This window comes from Microplitis demolitor, chromosome 4 (genome assembly GCF_026212275.2).
Source record: "Microplitis demolitor isolate Queensland-Clemson2020A chromosome 4, iyMicDemo2.1a, whole genome shotgun sequence".
Lineage (NCBI taxonomy): Eukaryota > Metazoa > Arthropoda > Insecta > Hymenoptera > Braconidae > Microplitis > Microplitis demolitor.
In genome coordinates this window covers 840,163-861,478 of record NC_068548.1, presented here as the reverse complement: position 1 = coordinate 861,478, position 21,316 = coordinate 840,163, and the positions used below count along the sequence as shown (strand labels likewise).

Below are 21,316 nucleotides of genomic sequence, written 5' to 3'. Positions count from 1 at the left end.
ATGCTTTCAAATGAATACCCACAAGCTATACTTATTTTCATATATTTTTCAAAATATAAATATTCATATTTATTAATTCAATATATGTCTTATAAATTATTGATAATAAATATGTCATGTGGGTACTCTTTTTAAAGAGCATCAAATTTTATATCTTTTCGTGATATATATATATCAAAATTGCTTAATATATCAGCAGATCGCTGCCCTTACTCCGTATCCATTCAAAATTTTTTTTTAAATTTCGTAACTTGTATTTTTGAAAATTTATTAAAAAATTTCTTCATTTTTTTTTTACAAGTATTTATTTAACCAGTACAAATATAAGATAGAATTTCACATAAATTTTTATTATTTAAAAAAAAAAATTAATTACAATAATCAATTACAAATACCAAAAAAAAAAAATAATTTAAAAACACTCTAATTCAATTAAATTATCAAACTGAAGCTGAGCGCATGGAATGAAATATTCAGGGAACGGATCATTTTTGCCTAGTGTATAATATCCTGGCTTAACTTTTCCATTCGGCAGTAGAATACTATTATCATCAGTTGTAGTTTTATAGTTTTCCGTACTAGTTATTACTTCATCATTATTTTTAGTAGTCGCAGTAGAATTTTTATCATTTTCCATTGTAGTTTTGACTTCATTATTTTTTTCAGTAGTCGCAGTATTTTCAACCTTTTTCAAGTCGATAGTAGCATTTTCATTATTTTTGGTATTGTTAGTAGTATATTTATATTTATCCACATGATAAGTAATTATTCCATCTTTGATAACTATTTCAACATCTCCGTTATTCTTATTATAAATGTTAACAGTTTCTATTGAACGTCCCTTTAATAAATTATTATTATTATTATTATTATTATTATTATTATTATTATTATTATTATTATTATTATTATTATTATTATTATTATTATTATTATTATTATTATTATTATTATTATTATCATTATTATTATTATTATTATTATTATTATTATTATTATTATTATTATTATTATTATTATTATTTCGGGGTGTAAGTATAGTTTTTGAATCGAATAATTCAGTAGTTTTCAAATTAATTGCATATATTAAAATAAAGCGTGATTTCAAATTGTTCAAAAAATTCAAAGTATTAACAAGTTTTTGAATTATTTGAATAATTTTAAAATTTTCTAATAGTTTATAAATTGTCAAATTTTATTCGATTTAATTTAGAATATTTTTTTCGAATATCGAACATAGAATTTATGAATAAGATGTGATAAATCAAAAAACATTTATTTCAATATGGAAAAAATTAAAAATAGGGGATATATACGAAAATCGAAAAATAATTCATAAATTCGGATTATTCGCATACCCTTAATATAATAATAATTATTATTAATTGTAATTAATTACCTTTATTTCGGTGAACGATATTACAATGACAAAAATGGCAATGAATAAATTTTTAAACCACATTTTTATTTTTTTGAATATTTTTTTTTTTAGTACGAGTGAAAACTTAATTGATGACTGGTTTAGTACTAATGTCAGTACTGTTATTTTAATTCTTTATATATTGATACTGATTAATATTGATAACGAGAGTAACTATTATTATTATTTTTTGTCATTAGTAGAATTTCGTAAAAAAAATTTGTCAACAACATTCCAGAGATTCTTTCTTTGTTTGTTTGTTTCAAATACTTGGGGTATTTTTTACAATAATTGCATTTTAATGATACCATTAGTAGTTAATGGATTTTATAAAAGCGTAGAATTATCACTGTGGTCGTGGTAATGGGAATTTCCAAATCTGAGATCGATAACAGTTATTGCGACTCAATAAACGGTATTATGAAATTACTCACAGGAAATATAAAAAAATTTTTTTTTGTCAAGTAGAAATAAAAAACCGATAGTATCGAATTTCTGAGATAATTTCCTCTAGCTTGAGTACCTACATCACTATATTAAAAAAAAAATCTCAATTCCAAAAATTACCATAATTACGAAATTACTTTTTTTATTTTTCAATTTTCACACTTAGTCTTGTTACCCAGACGATTTCCTCTAGTTTGAGTACCCACATCACTATATTTAAAAAAAAAAATTTCAATTCCAAAAATTACCATAATTACGAAATTACTTTTTTTATTTTTCAATTTTCACACTTAGTCTTGTTACCCAGACGATTTCCTCTAGTTTGAGTACCCACATGACCATATTAAAATAAAAAAAAAATAATCACAATATTAATTAACACATCTAATAAATAAATAAAAATTCCATGGTGTTTGCTCAGTAATTTATTAACAATAATTTCAAACCATAATCTTACAATAATTAATGTAACCAACTGGCTATTAATCACCCATTAATCAATCCTCATTATTATTTTAACATCATCAATTAATAATCCATGAATCCATAATAATTATCACCATTAATCCTATTAATATTAGTGAGATGATCTTTCTCATTAATAATAACCTGTCCCTTTTTCCCTTTAATAGTTACATCATTAACATTATTTTTACCATTATTAATGACAATAAGCTTATTATCACCATTAATAATAATATTAACCACATTATTTTTATTATTATTAATCGTAATCGATTCACTGTTAACATTAATCGTGATCGTAATAACATTATTGTTATTATTACGAATATTAATATCATTGTTATTATTTCTAACAAAAATCGAATTGACATTATTATTATTATTGCTAATAGTAATGTTGCCAATATTGTCATTATTAACATTAATTTCATTATTGTTATTGTTATTACTGGTAATAGAAATAACCTCACTGTTTTTACCGACGGTTAATACTTTGTTATTATTATTATTGTCATTAATAATAATTTGGTCACTATTACTTTCAATATTAATCGCATCTAAATTGTTGTTATAGTTTTTAATATTAATAATCTTACTGCTTTTTTTAATATTAATGTCATTTAAATTATTATTATTGTTATTAATAGCAATACTATTACTATTATTTTTAATAGTTAACGTATTGTTATTGTTATTATTATTACTAATTTTCATTACGTCATTAATATTCTTAATATTAACGACATTGGTGTTGTTATAATTATTTCTAATAATAAATGACTTGTAGTTGTTATTAATATTAACTATATTCGTATTATTATTACGATTTTGAATAGTATACTCCTCATTAATGTCATTAATATTCCATGTTGTGACATTATTATCGTCTTTAGTGACGGTACTGTTGATATAACTGTCAAAAGCTGACCAGGAAAATGAGTTGCCGTTATTAATATTAATATTGTTAAAATTAGGACTATTGGTAGAAAAGCAATGCAATCTACCCCCGATTTGGTGGCAAATTGTTGATGTTCCGGAATAGTAATTCATTGAATGGACCTTTAATTTATAAAATTATATTTTGTTGTATTATAATATGATATTTGGTTAAAAATAGTCAGATATGATCATATATGATTGTATATGAACATTAGAATCTGGTTAAAACTGAAAAATTACATATCTGATTGTATATGATCATATATAAGCAGAAATGTCAATATGTGATGATATGTTGTTTTTATGACCATATATGTTCATATATGACTGATCATGTTTAATGATTGACTCTATCTGATCATATATGATCATGAACAAACAGTGTCTTGATGAGGCTCATCTGATTTTATATGATCTCTTTTAGTGACATATATGATCATTTATAACAATATATGATCATATAAGGTTTTCATGCTCATATACAAAAAAAGATGAGTATCTAAATCTGATCACATCTACTAATAACTTTTATCTGATCATATACCATCATATATGGTTATATATGTAAACATACAACCATATATTGCAATATATGATCATATATGAGTACAAATGATCATATTTGGTCATAAATGACTAAAATCATTCCTATATGATCATATATGCTCCCGTATGAATATCGACACATAATTACATAACCTCATATATATTTATTCATATACGCCACATTCTAGAACATACGTTCAGATATGGTCATATATGACCTGCTCCCAAATATGTTCATATAACATCATATATGAGTATTCAGATCTCATAATACCATTGCCTAGTATTAGCACGCATAATTTTGTGTTACAAATTTATACTCACATATATGGTCAGATATTGTTACATATCATCACATATGATCATATATAGCTAACCATAATAAATATAGATAATTACCTTAATTTCGGCGAGCGAAATTATTGAAAAAATTAAAATATTTTTAAGACACATTTTTTTTTTAAAAACAAGACGACTTAATCGATGACTGGTGTGTCGCGAAATGGTCTTATGACTATATTTATATCCGATAAATAATTTTATTGGTCATTATAATTATTATTGTTATTGTCATTATTATTGTTAACGTCAACAAAATTATTTTAACATATTCCGGTTTTTATCTTTTACACTGCGTCAATTTCTCGCATAAAATAAATTACTAAGATGATAATTATTTTTTATTTGTTAACAATTTAAAATTGTTACATGTTCTGATATGTGACATAAAATATATATCACTCTGAAATTACGAAGAAGAGAATATTTCTTGAAATCTTTTTAGTGAGATATCTAACAGATGTGTACACTGAAAGAGTAATAAAAAAAAAGCACCTGTATAAATTTAATGACTGCCATAATTTTTTAAAAACACAGGTAATATATAAATAGACTGTTTTTCAAATAAATTTTCATGCATTTTTTATTGTAATTTTTAAAAATTAACTAAAAGATAAATTATTATTTCTGTGATTAAAAATGGGTCTTATTTGGTAATGATGTTGCGGTCCCAGAATGAAAAAATTATTGGGCCAGATTAAGCGAAATTTTTGGCTGTCACTCGGCAAAAATTAACAGTTGGATTCTATTATTTCGGAAAAACTTTTTTACCCGTATAAAAAAAAAACAATATATGGTTAAAATATATAAAATCATGTGTTCGCAACAAAAAAATATATGATATATTATAAAAAATCATATAGAGATTTTCGCCGATTTAATATAAAATTATATACAGTAGTAAATATATGTAGTCCATATATGTAACTTATATGTTTTTTATATGAAGCTATATATACATTTACATTTACCTTATAATATATTGTATTGATATATTTCATTTTATATTCAAAAAATATAAAATTTTTATATGAAATGAAATATCTGGTAGCATATAATTTATATCATATATGCCACCATATATTTTCTTTGTTATATTTAAGCATATATTTTATTCGGTGTATATATATGTATATGGGTATATTATATATTCGCTTCTAATTAACTAATTTCGGGAATTTTATCTGCAATTTAAAGAGTATATTAAAATTTATATCTAATTTAATTGGAGTGGGTCATAAAAATAAGAAAATTTTTTTTTTCCATACACAATATAAATATATGTTTTTATATATGATCAGAATATATTTTTCGTATATGATAGAAATATATATTTTTATGTTTGATAAAAATATAGATTTTGTATATGACAAGAGTATATAATTTCATATATGATGAAAATATATTTTTTGTATATGATTGGCATATATATTTTATATATGCTAAACATATACGAACTCGTATATGATGAATATTAAATTTTTTAATATAAAATAAAACATATCAGAAAATATAGTCAAATACACCAAATATATTTTCTGATATTTATCATATATTTTTACATATATTTTAACCATATATATTATTTCCATACAGTTGAATTCTATTATCTCGAAAAAATTTTCTTTTCTCACATGGAATTTTGCAACTTACCAGCAAATAAGTGTATCAGTCGACACTTCGAAATTAAATGTTCTACAAAAAAAAAGGCTGTGATTTTTAAAAAGTTATCTAACCTCAAAATTGAAATCGTAGTATATTCTAATATTGTGACATTGCCCCGAAACTATTAGACTTAACACGAAAAGTTATCAGACCTTTTTCGTAGATCGCTCTATCTCCTACAACTTATCTTAAACATAGCTTTCAACATTCCTGAAAACGTAAAAACACTTTTTGCATACAATATCACCTCAATCATCATTTATTGATACAAACAAATCTTATTTTCTTATAATTTTTATTGTGCATTATATTTATTACATTCAAAATTCGTGGTACATAATTTTCATTACCGACATCAATCGTAACTTTTCCGGAAAAAAATGTATTCAGACATGATTATTAAATCTCATTAATCAAAAGGTATCATATATGTTACATGTGTTCACATATAAGCGAATATCTTAATGACTTAATTTAATAATTATCGGCATAAATAGTGTTAACATTAGTCCATCTGTTCTTGTTAACTGTATTAATAATTCCTCTTGATCCTTTAACAGTTACTGTATTGACGTTATTATTACGATTGTTAATATCAATCTGGCCATTGTTGCCCTTAATATCAATTGTGCAAACATTATTATTACGATTATTAACTTGAATATATTTACTATTACCGTAAATTATTATTTGAACATTATTATTGTTACGATTGTTAACAACTATTGTTTCACTATTGCCATTAATTATTATTTTATTAATATTATTATTTGTATTATCAAGTTTAATTTCATTGCTATCATGATTGATAGTAATGTCATTTTTATTATTATTTCTATTCTTAATATCCAGCGAACCGGTTATGCTTTCGAAGACACAATTTTTGACTATGTTATTCTCGTTATTAATGGCGATGGTTCCGCTGGTTTCAGTTGGACATGATTCTTCTTCCTCGATGATGTCGTTGTTATTTAAATTAATACTGAAACCATTATTACTTATGATATTTTCACCATTAAGAGAAACTTTATCGTTGGAAATATGTACACCATGATTGTTAGAAATATCATAAGTTTGAGATGTGCATTGATATGTGTTATTGACAGCCCAGTTACAATTTTCGATTATTAAGACTGATCCTTGAATTTTTATATTGACTGCCTTTAAGAAACATAATATATATAATTAATAACATATATATATTCGTATATAAAATTTCATACGGATTCATATGAATACCAACATGCTGTAGTTTATATATATATATATATATATATATATATATATACATATATAACTTACTCAGTTAAAAATAAATATGTCATGTGGGTACTCATTTTAAAGGGCCTTCAATTTTCTATCAATTCTCATATATATATATATATATATATATATATATATATATATATATATATATATATATATATATATATACATGTATAAGATTCTATACGGATTCAAATGAATACCAACATGTTGTAATTATTTTGAATAATTTATGAAATCTACATATATATATATATATATATATATATATATATATATATATATATATATATATATATATATATATAACTATTTCAATTAAAAATAAATATGTCATGTGGGTACTCATTTTAAAGGGCCTTTAATTTTCTATTAATTCCTATATATATATAATCAGTCGATAAATTTATAATCATTCGTAGATTCAAACTAATCGCACACTCCTCATAGTTTTTTTAAAAAATTTAGTATTATGTGTCATTATTTTAGGAATTATATATAGGCCCTTAAAATCAAAATTCATATTTTTTTAATTTTTTATTCTCAAGTTTGTAAATAAAAATTCATTAATTAAAAAAAAAAATGTTTTTTCTCAAATTTCAAAAAAAAAAAAAAAATTCAAAATGAAAATCGCATTTTCTACGCTCTGACTTATGAAGCTTATCTTTTATATAATATATCATATATAATTATACAATTATTTTTTTTTTTTTATAATTGATAATAATATCATAATTACCTTTATTTCGGTGATCGCAACCAAGAAGAAAAAAACCCAAACGTTTTTCAGCCACATTTTAAAAATTTTTTTTATGTCAAACAGAAAAAAAAATGATTCATTAACTTCTCTAATTCGTAATGTTTTTTTGTTAACTGAATTTCTGTCGTATATATACTCAAACTAATTATGATTATTATTATCATTGCCACGATGTCACCTCATGTACAACATTAACCAAAATAAAATGATTCGAATCGATCACGTCAGCAGACCATCTTTGCCCCAGTAATTATTGTAATAATAGTTTTGTTATCTCTGTTTGTCATCAAAAGATTACTCATGGAAATTTTTCATCAAAATACCCCCAACTATTATTGTTATTATCTTTCATTGTAAACTTCAAATTTTTCACATTAATTACCTTTTAATTCTACTGATGTCAAAAGGACATTATTTAAAATGGTAAATTTTGAATCACGGGCATAAACATTTTCGTCGATTATTTTTCTTACTTTTATTATAATAAATTAACGAAACTATTTTCATTGTTTAGTAAAAACATTAAACTTAAATGTCCGAATGTTATTGAAGATAAAAAATTTTTTTAAAACATGATGTCCTTAAGACGAAATTTTTTTTTGATTCAATAGATTAGGAAATTGCTACTGTTGACTTCCTGAGCTGATTTCCTCTAGTTTGAGTACCCACAACACTATATTTGGATAAAAATAAAAAATTCTAATCTTAACACTATTTAGATGTTTTACAGTTTATTTATTGATATTTAATACATCGAGTGAAGTAAAGTATAAATGTTTAAATAAAAAATAATGCTTGTGAATGTATTGCAGTCAATTATAATTAATTTTCTATCATGATTAATAGTAATGTCGCACATTATTAGTATATTACACGCCCAGGGTGAAAAACAGGTCATTACAATCCACGTGTGTATAAGCCTGGATCGAAATGTCCTAGTTTTCACTCTAGGTGTGTAATATACTATTTTCACATTACAATCTATTATTAGTATATTACACCCCAAGGGATTAAAATAGGGCATTACAGTTCTCGTGCGTATAACGTAGGATCAAAATGCCCAAATTTTCACCCTAGGTGTGTAATATACTATTTTCACAATATAATCAATTATAATAATTATTGTGCTTACCCTCATTTCGGCGATCGTAATCAAGAAAAAAAAATCAATAAACATTTCAGAGACATTTTACAAACTGTTTTTTTTGTATCAACCAGAAAAAAAACTAATTGTTGGTTGTTTTGATGCTTAATTTTACTTCTAACGAAATTTTTGTTGTGTATATACTAAAACTGTTATCATTATTATTATCAGAGCCACGAGGTCATTTCATGTAATACTTAACGGAAATCCCTACCATTTTTTGAGTGCTTACACCAGCCAACGTTCTTATCCCTAATGACCATTTTTATTATTGTTTTCTTATCGCTATTCATCGGATGACTTTAACAATGGAATTAAGTCAACAAAATTCCCCAAACTGTTATCAATATGTATTAATTATAAATTATCGGGTTTCCACACTAATTGCACTTAAATTACACTGATATCATAAGTTATATATTTTTTTAATGTTTAAACGAATGTTCTCGAAAAAAAAAAAAAAAAAAAAAAAATTTAACTAAATATATTTTCAAAATTTTTGCCGCACATTCAAATTACAGAGGATACAAGATCCTTTTTTAAAATTTTTAAACTTCGCGGGATTTGGAGGGGATTTCTTACATTGATTTTTTCAATTTCTACTTTCACACCCATTTAAATAAACACCAATCACCCAAATAAAAATTCAAATTTAAATTTCCCGTGAAAAATAAATATTCAAATTTAAATTTCCCGCGAAAAATAAATATTCAAATTTAAATTTCCCGCAAAAATTTTTTTTCTAATTCAGACTAAATTTCTTCTCAATTTCAATTTCTATTTTCACACCCATTTAAATAAACCCCAATCACTCAAATAAAAATTCAAATTTAAATTTCCCGCGAAATATAAAAATTTAAAATTCCCGCGTAATTTAAAATCCCCGCACGCTGGCGCGCAGTTGGAATTATCAGCGGAAGTTCTCATCATGCGTAGAAGCCACAATAGAAAAAAAAAAAAAAAAAAAGATAATAGCGAGCTAACATCAAGTGACAACACGACTACACGTCAAAAATGGCAGATTCAGCTCCTACTAAGACAGAAATTGAAGAAATATTCAAACGTCTTCGTGCTATTTCGACCAACAAAGTGAGTACTCATCCTCTGACATTTTTCTAAAATCACCCCATAAATTAAAATAATTTCACCATAAAATTTAAAAAAAAAAAATTAGTTTTTTCTAACCATTGCCATGACACGCCTCACATATTTACATATTTATTTACAATATTTCCGGTAATTGCGTAATTTATTTTTATCAAATGCCCTAATTACCCCATACTGATTAATCATACGGGGTAATTAGGCCACGGAAGTAAATTATTAAAAAATTCTAGGTTATGGTTAAGATTTTTTTTTTTACTCCATTCCTGGACCCGATCCCTGACCTTCGGTCAAGTGGGTAAAAATTTAAAAAAAAAAAATTTGAATTCTTGCAGACCTGCTTTGATTGCAATGCAAAAAATCCAGCATGGTGCAGTGTTACGTATGGGGTTTTTTTATGCATCGATTGCTCGGCGATACACCGAAGTCTTGGTGTTCATTTGACGTTTGTCAGATCCTCACAATTGGACACTAATTGGACATGGCAGCAATTAAGAAATATGCAATTAGGTGGTAACGCACATGCTGTAAGTTATTTTTTTTTTTTAATTAATTATATTCCTGAACTTAATTAAAAAAAAAAAACTAAAAAAAGGCACATGTAGAAAATTTAAAAAACTACAAGTGCATTTTTTTCAAATATTTTTTTTTTTATAATTTATCGTTCAAAAATAAATCCAAAAACTTTAGGATCAATTAGTGGTGAGTAAATAATTGAAAAATTTTTTTTTCAGAGGGCATTTTTTACGCAACATAATTGTACGAGTACAGATGCTCAACAGAAATATAAATCACGTACCGCAATGCAGTATCGTGAGAAACTTGCTCAAGCTTCTAATCAGGCGATGAAACGTTATGGAACTAAGGTATTCATTACTATTTTTTTTTTATAAACTTTTAAATTACGGGTCGAGGATTAACTTTAGCGAAAAAGTGATAAAAATCTTTTTTGTAGAGAATTTCCAGAGCTACAAATTTGTATACTTAAGTTTTCTTCGTATCTCTGATAGTTCACCCGGAAATTTAAATTAAAGATAAAAAGAATTTGTTTAGTTTTCAATTTTACTCCCAAGTATGTTTATAGAATTTAAATTGAATTTATGGATAAAGTTATGGGTTTAGGTAAAAAGTGATAAGGACCTTTTTTATAGAGAATTAAATTTCCTATCGAAAAGCTCTCTTTGACTTTTTGCGTCAAGCTGATAGTTTAGTCAGAATTTCAATTTGAAGTAGAATAGTCTGAATTACCCTGGTACCGGAAGAAAAATTTCTTTCTGTTCTTTTTTTTCTTAATTATTAATTTATATTTAATGATTATAGGTCATAATAACAGCCTATGACATTAGAATGGTGAGAATCGTAAGCCGTGTGCTTTTGTCTCCACTAAAAAAGTTAATTGTCTAACGCAAATTTGTGTTCACTTGCAATAAAAAAAATTCATGTTTTGTCACCTAATATATATACATTTTTTTTTTTTCTGGAAAAATGAATAGTCAAGGGTCGTAGAGATTCAAATTTCCTGTAGAATGAGTACCCACATCACTATATTTCGTTCCACAAAAAATTAATCATCATTTCATATATTTATTAATTAATTAATATGACTAATTATCACTTGCTCGTAATATAGTCATGTGGGTACTCATTTCACGCAGAATTTTATCGACTTTCAGAAAATCATCTTCGTTTTTTTGAAAAAAAATTTCATAGTCATTACAAACAAAATTAATTAATATACAAAATTTTTTTAACGAGTAAAATCTGTGTGTTATTTTCACTAACAGTTTTTTTTATAACCAGCAAAATAATTACTGACAATACGAAAAAATTTTTTAATTAAAAAAAAAAAAAATTAAATTTTCTGTAGTAAATCTTGTTGAACAACTTTGAACGTCAATAACTTCTAAATTTATCATTTTATCAAAATTTCATAAGAGACCTTTTTTGTAGAGAATTAAATTTCCTATAAAAAAGGTCTTCAGTAAAATTGTTGTAAATTCAGTTATTAAGAAGTTATGAGTGTTTTAGATGATAATAAAAAAAAAATATTTTTTCTAGTTGCACTTAGACGACACGGAGACGTCAAATAAACGTGAGGAGAAAGAAGAAATAGATTTTTTTACAGAGCATGAGTCTTTCGAAGAGTTGAATAAAAAATCGACAGTTCCAAGTGTTGAATTAACTTCCAGTGAGCCGGCTCTTCAATCAGATAATTGCAAGCTCACGAATAAGGATCAAGATGTTGATTTATTAATAAATTCAATGGGACCAACTATAAAATTATCTGAGAGCGTAATTAGTACTGGTAGTAATTACAAGTCGACTATTGGCGGTCGTAAAGTTCAACAGAAACGTCCTGGTGTGAGTTGGTATTTTTTAAAAAATTTATTTTATTAAATAATTTAATCAAATTAATTAATTAATTAATTTTTTTTAGATGGGGAAGAAAACTGGAATGGGAGCTCAGAGAGTGACGACAAATTTCGATGAACTAGAAAAATCGGTCGCTGAGTCTCAGTCACCAGCATCCGTGCCGACTAACGTTGATAAGGAAGATAAGGAGGATCAGATAGAAGCAAACAGTCGGCTTGCGTATAAGATGGAACAGAATCTGACAGAGCAGGCTAAGCTAGTTAGTGAACGCACGAAAAAAATGGACCCGAAAAAAGCTTCCCAGGCTGAAAGATTGGGAATGGGAATAGGCTCTCGCAGGTAATTTTTAGTTTTATCTTTTTCGTGGAAGTATGAAATTTAAAAATGATTGTGTTTTTGGGTTAATGAGATCATTTCCGTTTATTTGAGTACCCACATCGATATATTTGGATGACAAAAAAATTAATCATTAAAATCATTAATCAAAAATGATATTTTTTTTTTTTTTTTAAATTTTTTATGAAAAATTCTGTACAATTTCGGTAGTTTAAGTACCGACAATTAAATTAGAAAAAAAAATTATTTAATTATAATTAATGATTAATCATGATTAATTATAATTAATTATTTTTGAAAATTAATGGTTGGGTAGTGTAGAGAATTGAATTTCCTGTTAAATGAATACCCACATCACTATATTTCGATTAAAAAAAAATTGATCATTAATTAATGCACTTAATGATTAATTAAAATGATTAATTATAACTTGCTCGTAATTTAGTGTTGTGGGTACTCATTTTATGCGGAATTTCACGTACACTAAGAATATCACATTCATTTGGTTTAAAAAAGAATTTCGTAGCAAAGAATTCAAAAAAACAAATTTTTTATTAATTAATTAATCATAAAAATGATTAATGAGTACTTGGTAATAATATAGTGATGTGGGTACTCTTTCCACTGGAAATTTTACGAAATAAAAGAATATAAAAATAAAAATATAAAAAAAAAAATTTTTTTTAGTGGAGCAAGTCATTCTGCCTTCAGCGACATGAAAGTAATAACCCAAGAGTCAACGAACTCACGTAAAACTGAGTCCAAGTACACGATGCGTGAGGATCCAGAATTAGAGTCGCCTTCACGGCCCGCCAATGATTTAGACGACTTTTTTTCTCTGATAAGCACACCTTATTCGTCGTCTAAGTCATCTTACAAGTCGACGGCCTCCAACGAAGAGGTTGTGGTTATCAGCGAACCGGAATTGCCGAAACGTTCAACCCCGCGGTCAACTTTTGGATCCACGAATTCAAAACCGGATGTTAAACATTTGTCTTCTGGCGACGGGGAAGCTCAGAGAAAATTCGGTGAAGCTAAAGCCATTAGCTCTGATCAGTATTTCAGGGATAGTAATAACGATGACTCGGTAATTAAATTAATTAATTAATTAATTAATTATTTCATTTTTACTCCAACTTAATTACTGATTTTTATTTCTTCACTTTTCAAATTCAAATTCTGGCTAAAATATTGAGTTTATGAAAAAAAGTAAAGAGACAAAATTTGTAGGAAATTTAATTCTCTATAAAAAAGGTCCTCTTCACTTTTCCTGTAAATCAAATATTTTAGCCAATAATTGCAAAAAAAGTAACTGACAAAAGCTTTTTAAATTTTTCTGTGAAATTTTTGGTTCCCGTTGCTTATAATTCAAATTTTCAAAGAAACTTACAGACTTAGAGACAAATTGCTCAGGACCTTTTTTGTAGAGAATTAAATTTGCTACAAAAAAGGTCCTGAGCAATTAGTCTCTAAGTCTGTAAGTTTCTCTACAATTTAAATATTTTCAGTGGGAGCGTAAGACAACTCTGCGCAGATTCGAAGGATCGTCATCAATATCGTCATCAGATTTCTTCGGCAACAACCAGAGCTCTCCCACAGGATCATCGTACTCTTCAGGATCATTATCTATGAGCAGCATCGCCGCGCGCACAGGATCGGTCGACCTCGAGGACGTTCGCGAGTCCGTACGCCAGGGAGTGAACAAAGTCGCGGGTAAAATAAGTTCCCTTGCAAATGCGGCCGTTAATTCACTGCAAGATCGTTATTTTTAACGATTTATTAATAATTAATATTTTCATTAATAAATAAACTAATTAATTAATTAATTAAATAAATTGAAAAAATTGTTAGTTAATCGTAAATACAGTAAAGGTTGTTTGTTAAATTGCCTTTGATGATTGTTTATAAGATTTTATGTTTATTATTAATAAAGTTATCGCTATTAATTATCTGTTCTTTAATTATTTTTTTTTACAGACTAATGAGTGTAATTGTCGTCTACTTGATGCAATTTCACGTAAAACGAGTACCCACAACTTGCCTTATCCTTTTAAAAGATATCTTACAGATGTCTCTGTGGTACTTGAGTACTTGAGTCTTAGTTTAATTAAAACTATTTAAATTTTTAAGGACCTGCGCATCTGAAATTTATTATTTAAAATAAAAATTTTAAATTACAGCAAAAACTTTAACTTTTTTAAAAAATTTCATTTGTTTAATTGAATAATGACAAAAAAAATAAATTATTTAAACATTAAGTTTTTTTTTTAAATTTTAAAATCAATAGCATGCGCAGTAGTGAAAAAATTGTAAAGCGCATGCGCAATAGTAAAAAAAATTAAGACGAACGCACAGTAGTAAAAAAAAATTTAAGCCGCATGCGCAGTAGTGAAAAATTTTAAGGCGCATGCGCAAAAAACTTTTGGAAGTCAGTGAGCCTCCGGGAAATTGAATTCCATGGTCGCTTTCATTTTATCCTGTTGAAATAATTAAATTACTTATTATGCCGAATATTATAAGTCGTCTATCAGTTTTAAATAATTACTTATATATTAATATATATTTTGTGATAATAATTGATGGGTGAGTGAACGTAAATTTCGAAATAAATTAAATTCAATGTCGGATTTATTGTCAAGTTATCTGCGCCATTTTAATTATTGAAATTTAAAGTTACAAATAAAAATATCTAAGTGACAGTATAATTAAAAATAATTTTATTAGATGATTGCTGTAGTCTGGTGATTAATTACTTGTGATAACTTAATTTATTTAGTAAGTGATTGCGTGTTTAATTTATTTATTTGTGTGCCGGTGACAGACGAGCTTCTGCAGCGGAGACAAAAAAGCGCGGGAAGAGTAAGTTGATTTAAAAAATTTTAAAATTTTACAGTTCAGATTTTAATTTAAAGTGTTATAATTGTTATTACATTATGAAGTAATTAATGATTGTTGAATTAATGATAATAATGAATAATATGTGGGAGTTGCGCGCGAAATCCATAAATGAATTTTTGACACTGAGGTGTATTGGACGCGTTGTCTTTGAGTGTTTGGCTTGAAGTACTTTTTTGAAGCGAGGCTTGAATACTCATCGATCGTTTGAAGTATGACAAATATGTTTGAGTACTTTTGGTCATACATTTTGATATATTTCCCTGAAATAAAAAATTTTATGAATCATTACTCCTCTGCTAATGAAAATCAAAAAATATTTGAATCGGTTAAAATTTAAATAACTCAGAAACTTTGATATTTTCATAAAAATGTACTGATACCTTTTTTGTAGAAAATTGAATTCTCTACAAATTTATACTGATATATTTTTACTGTATCTTTGATATTTTAGCAGCTAAAATAAGAAACGCGATCGATATAAAAAAAAACTCCATAAATTTTTAACTTGAAACCTGAATTCTGGCTAAACTATCAGAGATACGATAAAAATGTATGAGTATAAATTTGTAGAGAATTAAATTTCCTAAAAAAAAGGTCTCTTTAAAATTTTTCGTAACTTCTATAGTTCGACTACAATTTGAATTAAAAGTCAAACATAAATAATTAATTAAAAAACTGTTATCAGTTCGTTTATTTTCAAAATTATTTTTATCACAATTTTTTTTTTATTCGTATTCTATTGCAAATTTCCTCTAGTTTGAGTACCCACATCGATATACTTAAAAAAAAAAAATTCAAAATTTCCCGCGAATATTCAAATGATTAAACAAACATGAAAAAAAAAAAATAATTACAAGTTTCAATGCCTTGTGACGATGTTCCCAAAGACTATGATGGTAATCCGGGTCAATATATGAGTCCAGAATATGAGTATCCGTTTGTACAAACTGATCTTTATTCATTTCAAAAGAGTACTCTTCTTGCGTTGTTCTTAAACAATTAAATAACATAAACAACTCAGGAATTTCATTGAATATGTGAGAAAAAATTAAAATTTATTATTTTTACTTTTCTTTGTTATTGAGAGCTTCGATGTCTTCATGGAGATTAAATAAGTAAATATACTCTGGATTTTTTCTCACGAAATCCAATGCTTCGTACATATATCTATTAATGATCTCAATTATCATTATTATTATACTTAAAAATGGATCTGAGAAAAGCTTCCCAGGTCGACAGATTGGAAATAGAAAAAGACTCTCGCAGATTTTTAGTTTTATTTTTTTCATAGGGGTTTAGAATTTGAAAATTATAGTGTATTTGAATTAATGAGATCATTTCCGTTAATTTGAGTACCCACATCAATATATTTGGATGAAAAAAAAAATTAATGATTAATCATGATTAATTATAATTAATTATTTTTAAAAATTAATAGCTGGGGAGTGTAAAGAAGAAAATTTCCTTTTAAATGAGTACCCACATCACTATATTTCGATTAAAAAAAAATTGATCATTAATTAATGCATTTAATGATTAATTTAAATGATTAATTATAACTTGCTCGTAATCTAGTGTTGTGGGTACTCATTTTACGCGTAATTTTGTGAACTTTGAGAATATCATGCCCATTTTTTTTTAAACAAAAATTTCGTAGCAAAGAATCTAAAAAAATATCTGAGGGTCTTATTAAAATAAATTAACCTGTTAGGATCTTTGCCAAATTGACTGGCAGCATAATCTGAAGAAAATGCAAAATATCTAGCTCGCCATTTAACGATACCGATATTTGGATTTCCGGGTATTAATGCACCGTATCCAGCGATGAAAGTCCATGCACAGAATCCTTGAAATTCTAATTGAATTTCTTGAAAATTTTCACTAGTGTTCGGATATAAAATTAAACAGTCTCCACATTCATCTATTTTATTAAAAAAATTATGGTAATTATCGTTTATTATTAATTAATTAATTAATCAATTAATTAAATGAAAACGAATACTTATTAATTTTCCCATTGAACGTTCGAGCCTTTCGGCATCAGAAAGAATTTCAGTATTATTAGTAAATTTCTCTAGATGTATTTCATCATATATTTTTTTAATCTATAAAATATATATATATGATTAATAAATTAATTTTTGAGAGTAAAATTTCAAATATTTCCGACTCCGAACTGTTTTTCGGTCTTTTAAAATTTTTTTAAAAGTCGCGCCTAAATAGGAACTTGAAAATTCCTGGTTCGAATCCAGGCTGCGGTTATTTTTTTTTTTTTTTTTTTTCAATTTAATTTTTTTTATATATATATATATCATAATTAACTTACTTCAGTGCTCAATAATTTTAATTTTTCCATAAAATTATTAATATTATCCAATACTATAATTTCATCTTGTAATTTCACCCATATTGATGTCAAATCAATAAATTGCGGCTATTATCAATAATAATAAATTAATTAATTGAAATTAGTAATTAATTAAAAGTATATACACTTACATAAACTTGAACAATAGGTATTGCAGTACGAAATTTTACAGTATCATGTAATTTATGTAATCGCATTTCTAATGTGTCCATTAAAATTTTAAATTCTGCTTTTATTTCCTCAAGGTCTGATAAAACTTTTCTTTAATAAAATTAATTAGTCATTAAATAACAAAATTAACTAATTAATTTATTGAATTATTTACCTGACATAAATTTCTTGTTGACGACAAGTAACTAGTGCCCCAATAATCCACTTAGTGTCTAAAAATTTTTCGTCATAGCAACTGGATTTATTTTTTTTATCGAAATAATTAGTGGGTATATTTTCAACCGCTGCTGTCAGACGATATATTTTGCTCATTAAATCTTCGAGAAGTTTAAGAATCGAATTGCAAGATTTTTCAAGTGATTCTTGAAGAATACTCGGCACTAAAATTTTTTTAAAATTTATGAATGTCATATTTGTAAAGTCGATTAAATTCCGCGTAGAATGAGTACCCACAACGATATGTTATGAAAAAGTGATAAATTAATTGATTAATTAATTATTGATTAATTAATGATTATATAATTTTTGGTATCAAAATTTAAATATGGGCATGTGGGTATTCATTTGAATTGGAAAAAAATTTTTTAACGATTAAAAAAAAAGTTTTTGAAAAAAAAAATTTTGAAAAAAAAAAAATTTTTGAAAAAAAAAATGAATTTGAAATATATTGATGTGGGTACTCAAACTAGAGGGAATTTCATCACGAATCTGACAGTAGCATCGATTTTCGAATTTCATTTAAATTTCCACTATAATATCGCAAGACGTGAAAGGTAAAAAGAATTATATTTTATAAAATGAATTTAAATAAATACGATTGTCTATTCCATGTCCACCACGTTGACAATCTTTGTTGAACAATCTAATCCCCGCAACAATGCTCATTAATTCAATCAGTTGTTTGTTTTTGGCTTTTTTCGATAAAGTAACAAAATTAGTTACTTCTGATGGTAGATAAATACTTTGCAGTGCCATTGCAGCTTCTCTGAATAATTTCAAATTGATAATTATTTTTATTTCAATTACAAATTATTACCATTATTACTTTAAAACAGCTGGTGTCATCGAATCTCCCAATCCGCTCATAATCGTAATGACAATCAATATTTTTTCATAAATTTTCTCAATATCACGGTCAGTATTCACTCGAGATGTTTCACAAACTTCATTTATCAACGGACATAATTTTTTTTCTAAACGCTGACGATATTTTTTTATTACTTCATCTAAAGAAAAGATTACTTCTATCACCAAAATTTAAATTAATTATATCCAAATAATTAAATAATAATTAATTAAATTACTTTTATTCAAATAATAACGCGCGAAATTTAATTGCATTCTCATCGTTATTAAATTTGGATTTTTTTTGTCTGTCAATTTATTAACAATAGCGTTTATTTTTTCATTTATATCCTCAGCATTAAAAAAATATTCGGGATTCAATTGATATAAATTTACCTAATATCAAAAATTATATTAATTAATTCAATAATCTATTTATAATATTTATATATACATATATGTATAAAGGTTAATGATAAAAAAAAATTATTATACTTACAAAAAATAAAACAAATTCTTTATTAAAAATTAAATTTTTATCACAACACTCATCGATGATCATATTTATTATATTTTTTTTATTTAAGGTAATTTTTTTTTCATTCATATTTAGTCAAAAATAAACAGGAAAACTTAGTATTGATAGACGATATAAGAAAAAATATATATATAAATATATATATATATATATATATATATATATATATATATATATATATATGAATGTTTGATCAATCGCCCTTAGTAACGAGTAAATTTTTAATTGGATTTTTTAAAATAAAATAATTTTTTTAATTCGGCAGGTTTATGATAAAAATCATCAATTGATTAATTTTTCAAGTGAACATTACTCGCAATTTTATTTTTTTTATTTGTTTTACGAGGGCAGGTAGAAATCTTCAAAAGACAATGTGTAGACAGTAGAAATTAGTGTGAGATTTATGAATGAAGGGGGAAGGCAACAGCAGTAGTTCGACGCTCGCCGCTAGATCGCGTTCAGCTCTGTGTTGTCCCTAGTTAGACATTTATTTCACAAGTTTTATATTCCGTACTTTTTCACATATTTGGTTCGAGAATTTTTCTCATGGTTGACTATTATATATTTAATCTGTCGATGATATAGAGGTGGGTAGTTCCGGGAACATTGTGGATTGAACCTGTAACGATTCCAAAGCGAAAAGGAACTAGTTCCTGGAATCATATCCGTGGAACTGTTTAAGGTTTTTAATTCTCATGAAGGTTCAGTATTTAGAATGTATGTAGACACTGTGAAAAATTCCCATTAAATTTTACTATGGGTGCATTGTAACCCCGGACCATAAGAAAACTGACACAAAATTTACAAGTGTTCCATAGTAAACGGTATGCGCAGACGACACGATTGGGACCTATGCGCATACGTTTACTATGGGACGCTTGTAAATTTTGTAGCAGTTTTCTTATGGTCCGGGGTTACAATGCACCCATAGTAAAATTTAATGGGAATTTTTCACAGTGTACAAAATATTTCAGTTTACACAACATCATGCTATGCGACCTACGTGTTTAAGACGCATTCACGGCGAACTATATTATTTTATACTAAATAGAGAATGAATTATCATTGGTATTCAACTAAAAATTCCATAAAAAATCACCCTGATAATACAAGTTAATCGTGAAAAAGTTGGTCATTCATTAATTTCCGACCAACTTGACGACAAGTTGTCAACAACTTCAGCTTTTGCAACTTTTGGCTACAAGTTACTGCCAACTTTCTCAGAAAGTTGGCTTTAGTATGGAGCCGCAACTGGAATGCAAGTTTCTGAGAAAATTGAAAAGAAACTTACCGTCAACTTATGATTGCCAACTTTTGCCACCAACTTTCTCAGAAAGTGATCGTCAACTTTTTGGATTTACAACTTTTGCCACCAACTTTCTCAGAAAATGTTTATCAACTATTGGAGGTACCAACTGTTGGCGGTCAACTTGGTTTCCAGTTGCGGCTGCAAGTTTCTCATCAGTTTCTCG

At 26.2% G+C, this 21,316-nt stretch overlaps 4 protein-coding genes across 4 annotated transcripts; 1 reads left to right on the top strand and 3 right to left on the bottom strand.

Annotated features, from left to right (window-relative positions):
• Positions 1-324: 324 nt before the first annotated feature.
• On the bottom strand, positions 325-4,328 carry LOC103574670 (putative uncharacterized protein DDB_G0286901). The gene is made up of 3 exons (XM_053738106.1): positions 4,217-4,328; positions 1,400-3,391; positions 325-841 (listed from the first exon to the last, which is right to left on the bottom strand). The coding sequence occupies exons 1-2, from the start codon at positions 4,268-4,270 to the stop codon at positions 2,396-2,398; spliced, it is 1,050 nt and encodes a 349-aa protein (XP_053594081.1). The 5' UTR covers positions 4,271-4,328; the 3' UTR covers positions 325-841; positions 1,400-2,395.
• A 1,771-nt stretch (positions 4,329-6,099) lies between these two features.
• LOC103574627 (probable basic-leucine zipper transcription factor S) lies at positions 6,100-8,018 on the bottom strand. The gene is made up of 2 exons (XM_008554116.3): positions 7,827-8,018; positions 6,100-6,982 (listed from the first exon to the last, which is right to left on the bottom strand). Exons 1-2 carry the CDS (start codon positions 7,881-7,883, stop codon positions 6,296-6,298), a joined length of 744 nt encoding a protein of 247 aa, XP_008552338.1. The 5' UTR covers positions 7,884-8,018; the 3' UTR covers positions 6,100-6,295.
• A 1,922-nt stretch (positions 8,019-9,940) lies between these two features.
• Positions 9,941-14,750, top strand: LOC103574628 (ADP-ribosylation factor GTPase-activating protein 2). Its single transcript, XM_008554117.3, has 7 exons — positions 9,941-10,080; positions 10,431-10,622; positions 10,830-10,961; positions 12,154-12,456; positions 12,533-12,807; positions 13,492-13,891; positions 14,313-14,750. The coding sequence occupies exons 1-7, from the start codon at positions 10,006-10,008 to the stop codon at positions 14,574-14,576; spliced, it is 1,641 nt and encodes a 546-aa protein (XP_008552339.1). The 5' UTR covers positions 9,941-10,005; the 3' UTR covers positions 14,577-14,750.
• Positions 14,751-15,748: 998 nt separating this feature from the next.
• LOC103574671 (cilia- and flagella-associated protein 206) lies at positions 15,749-19,690 on the bottom strand (the record flags this gene model as incomplete). The annotated part of the gene is made up of 11 exons (XM_053738577.1): positions 15,749-15,962; positions 16,557-16,692; positions 16,771-16,869; positions 17,407-17,623; positions 17,705-17,807; positions 18,029-18,136; positions 18,202-18,331; positions 18,396-18,621; positions 19,057-19,226; positions 19,287-19,467; positions 19,546-19,690. Coding segments are annotated over 11 exons (1,716 nt in total), but the record flags the coding sequence as incomplete, so codon positions are not given.
• Positions 19,691-21,316: the final 1,626 nt, after the last annotated feature.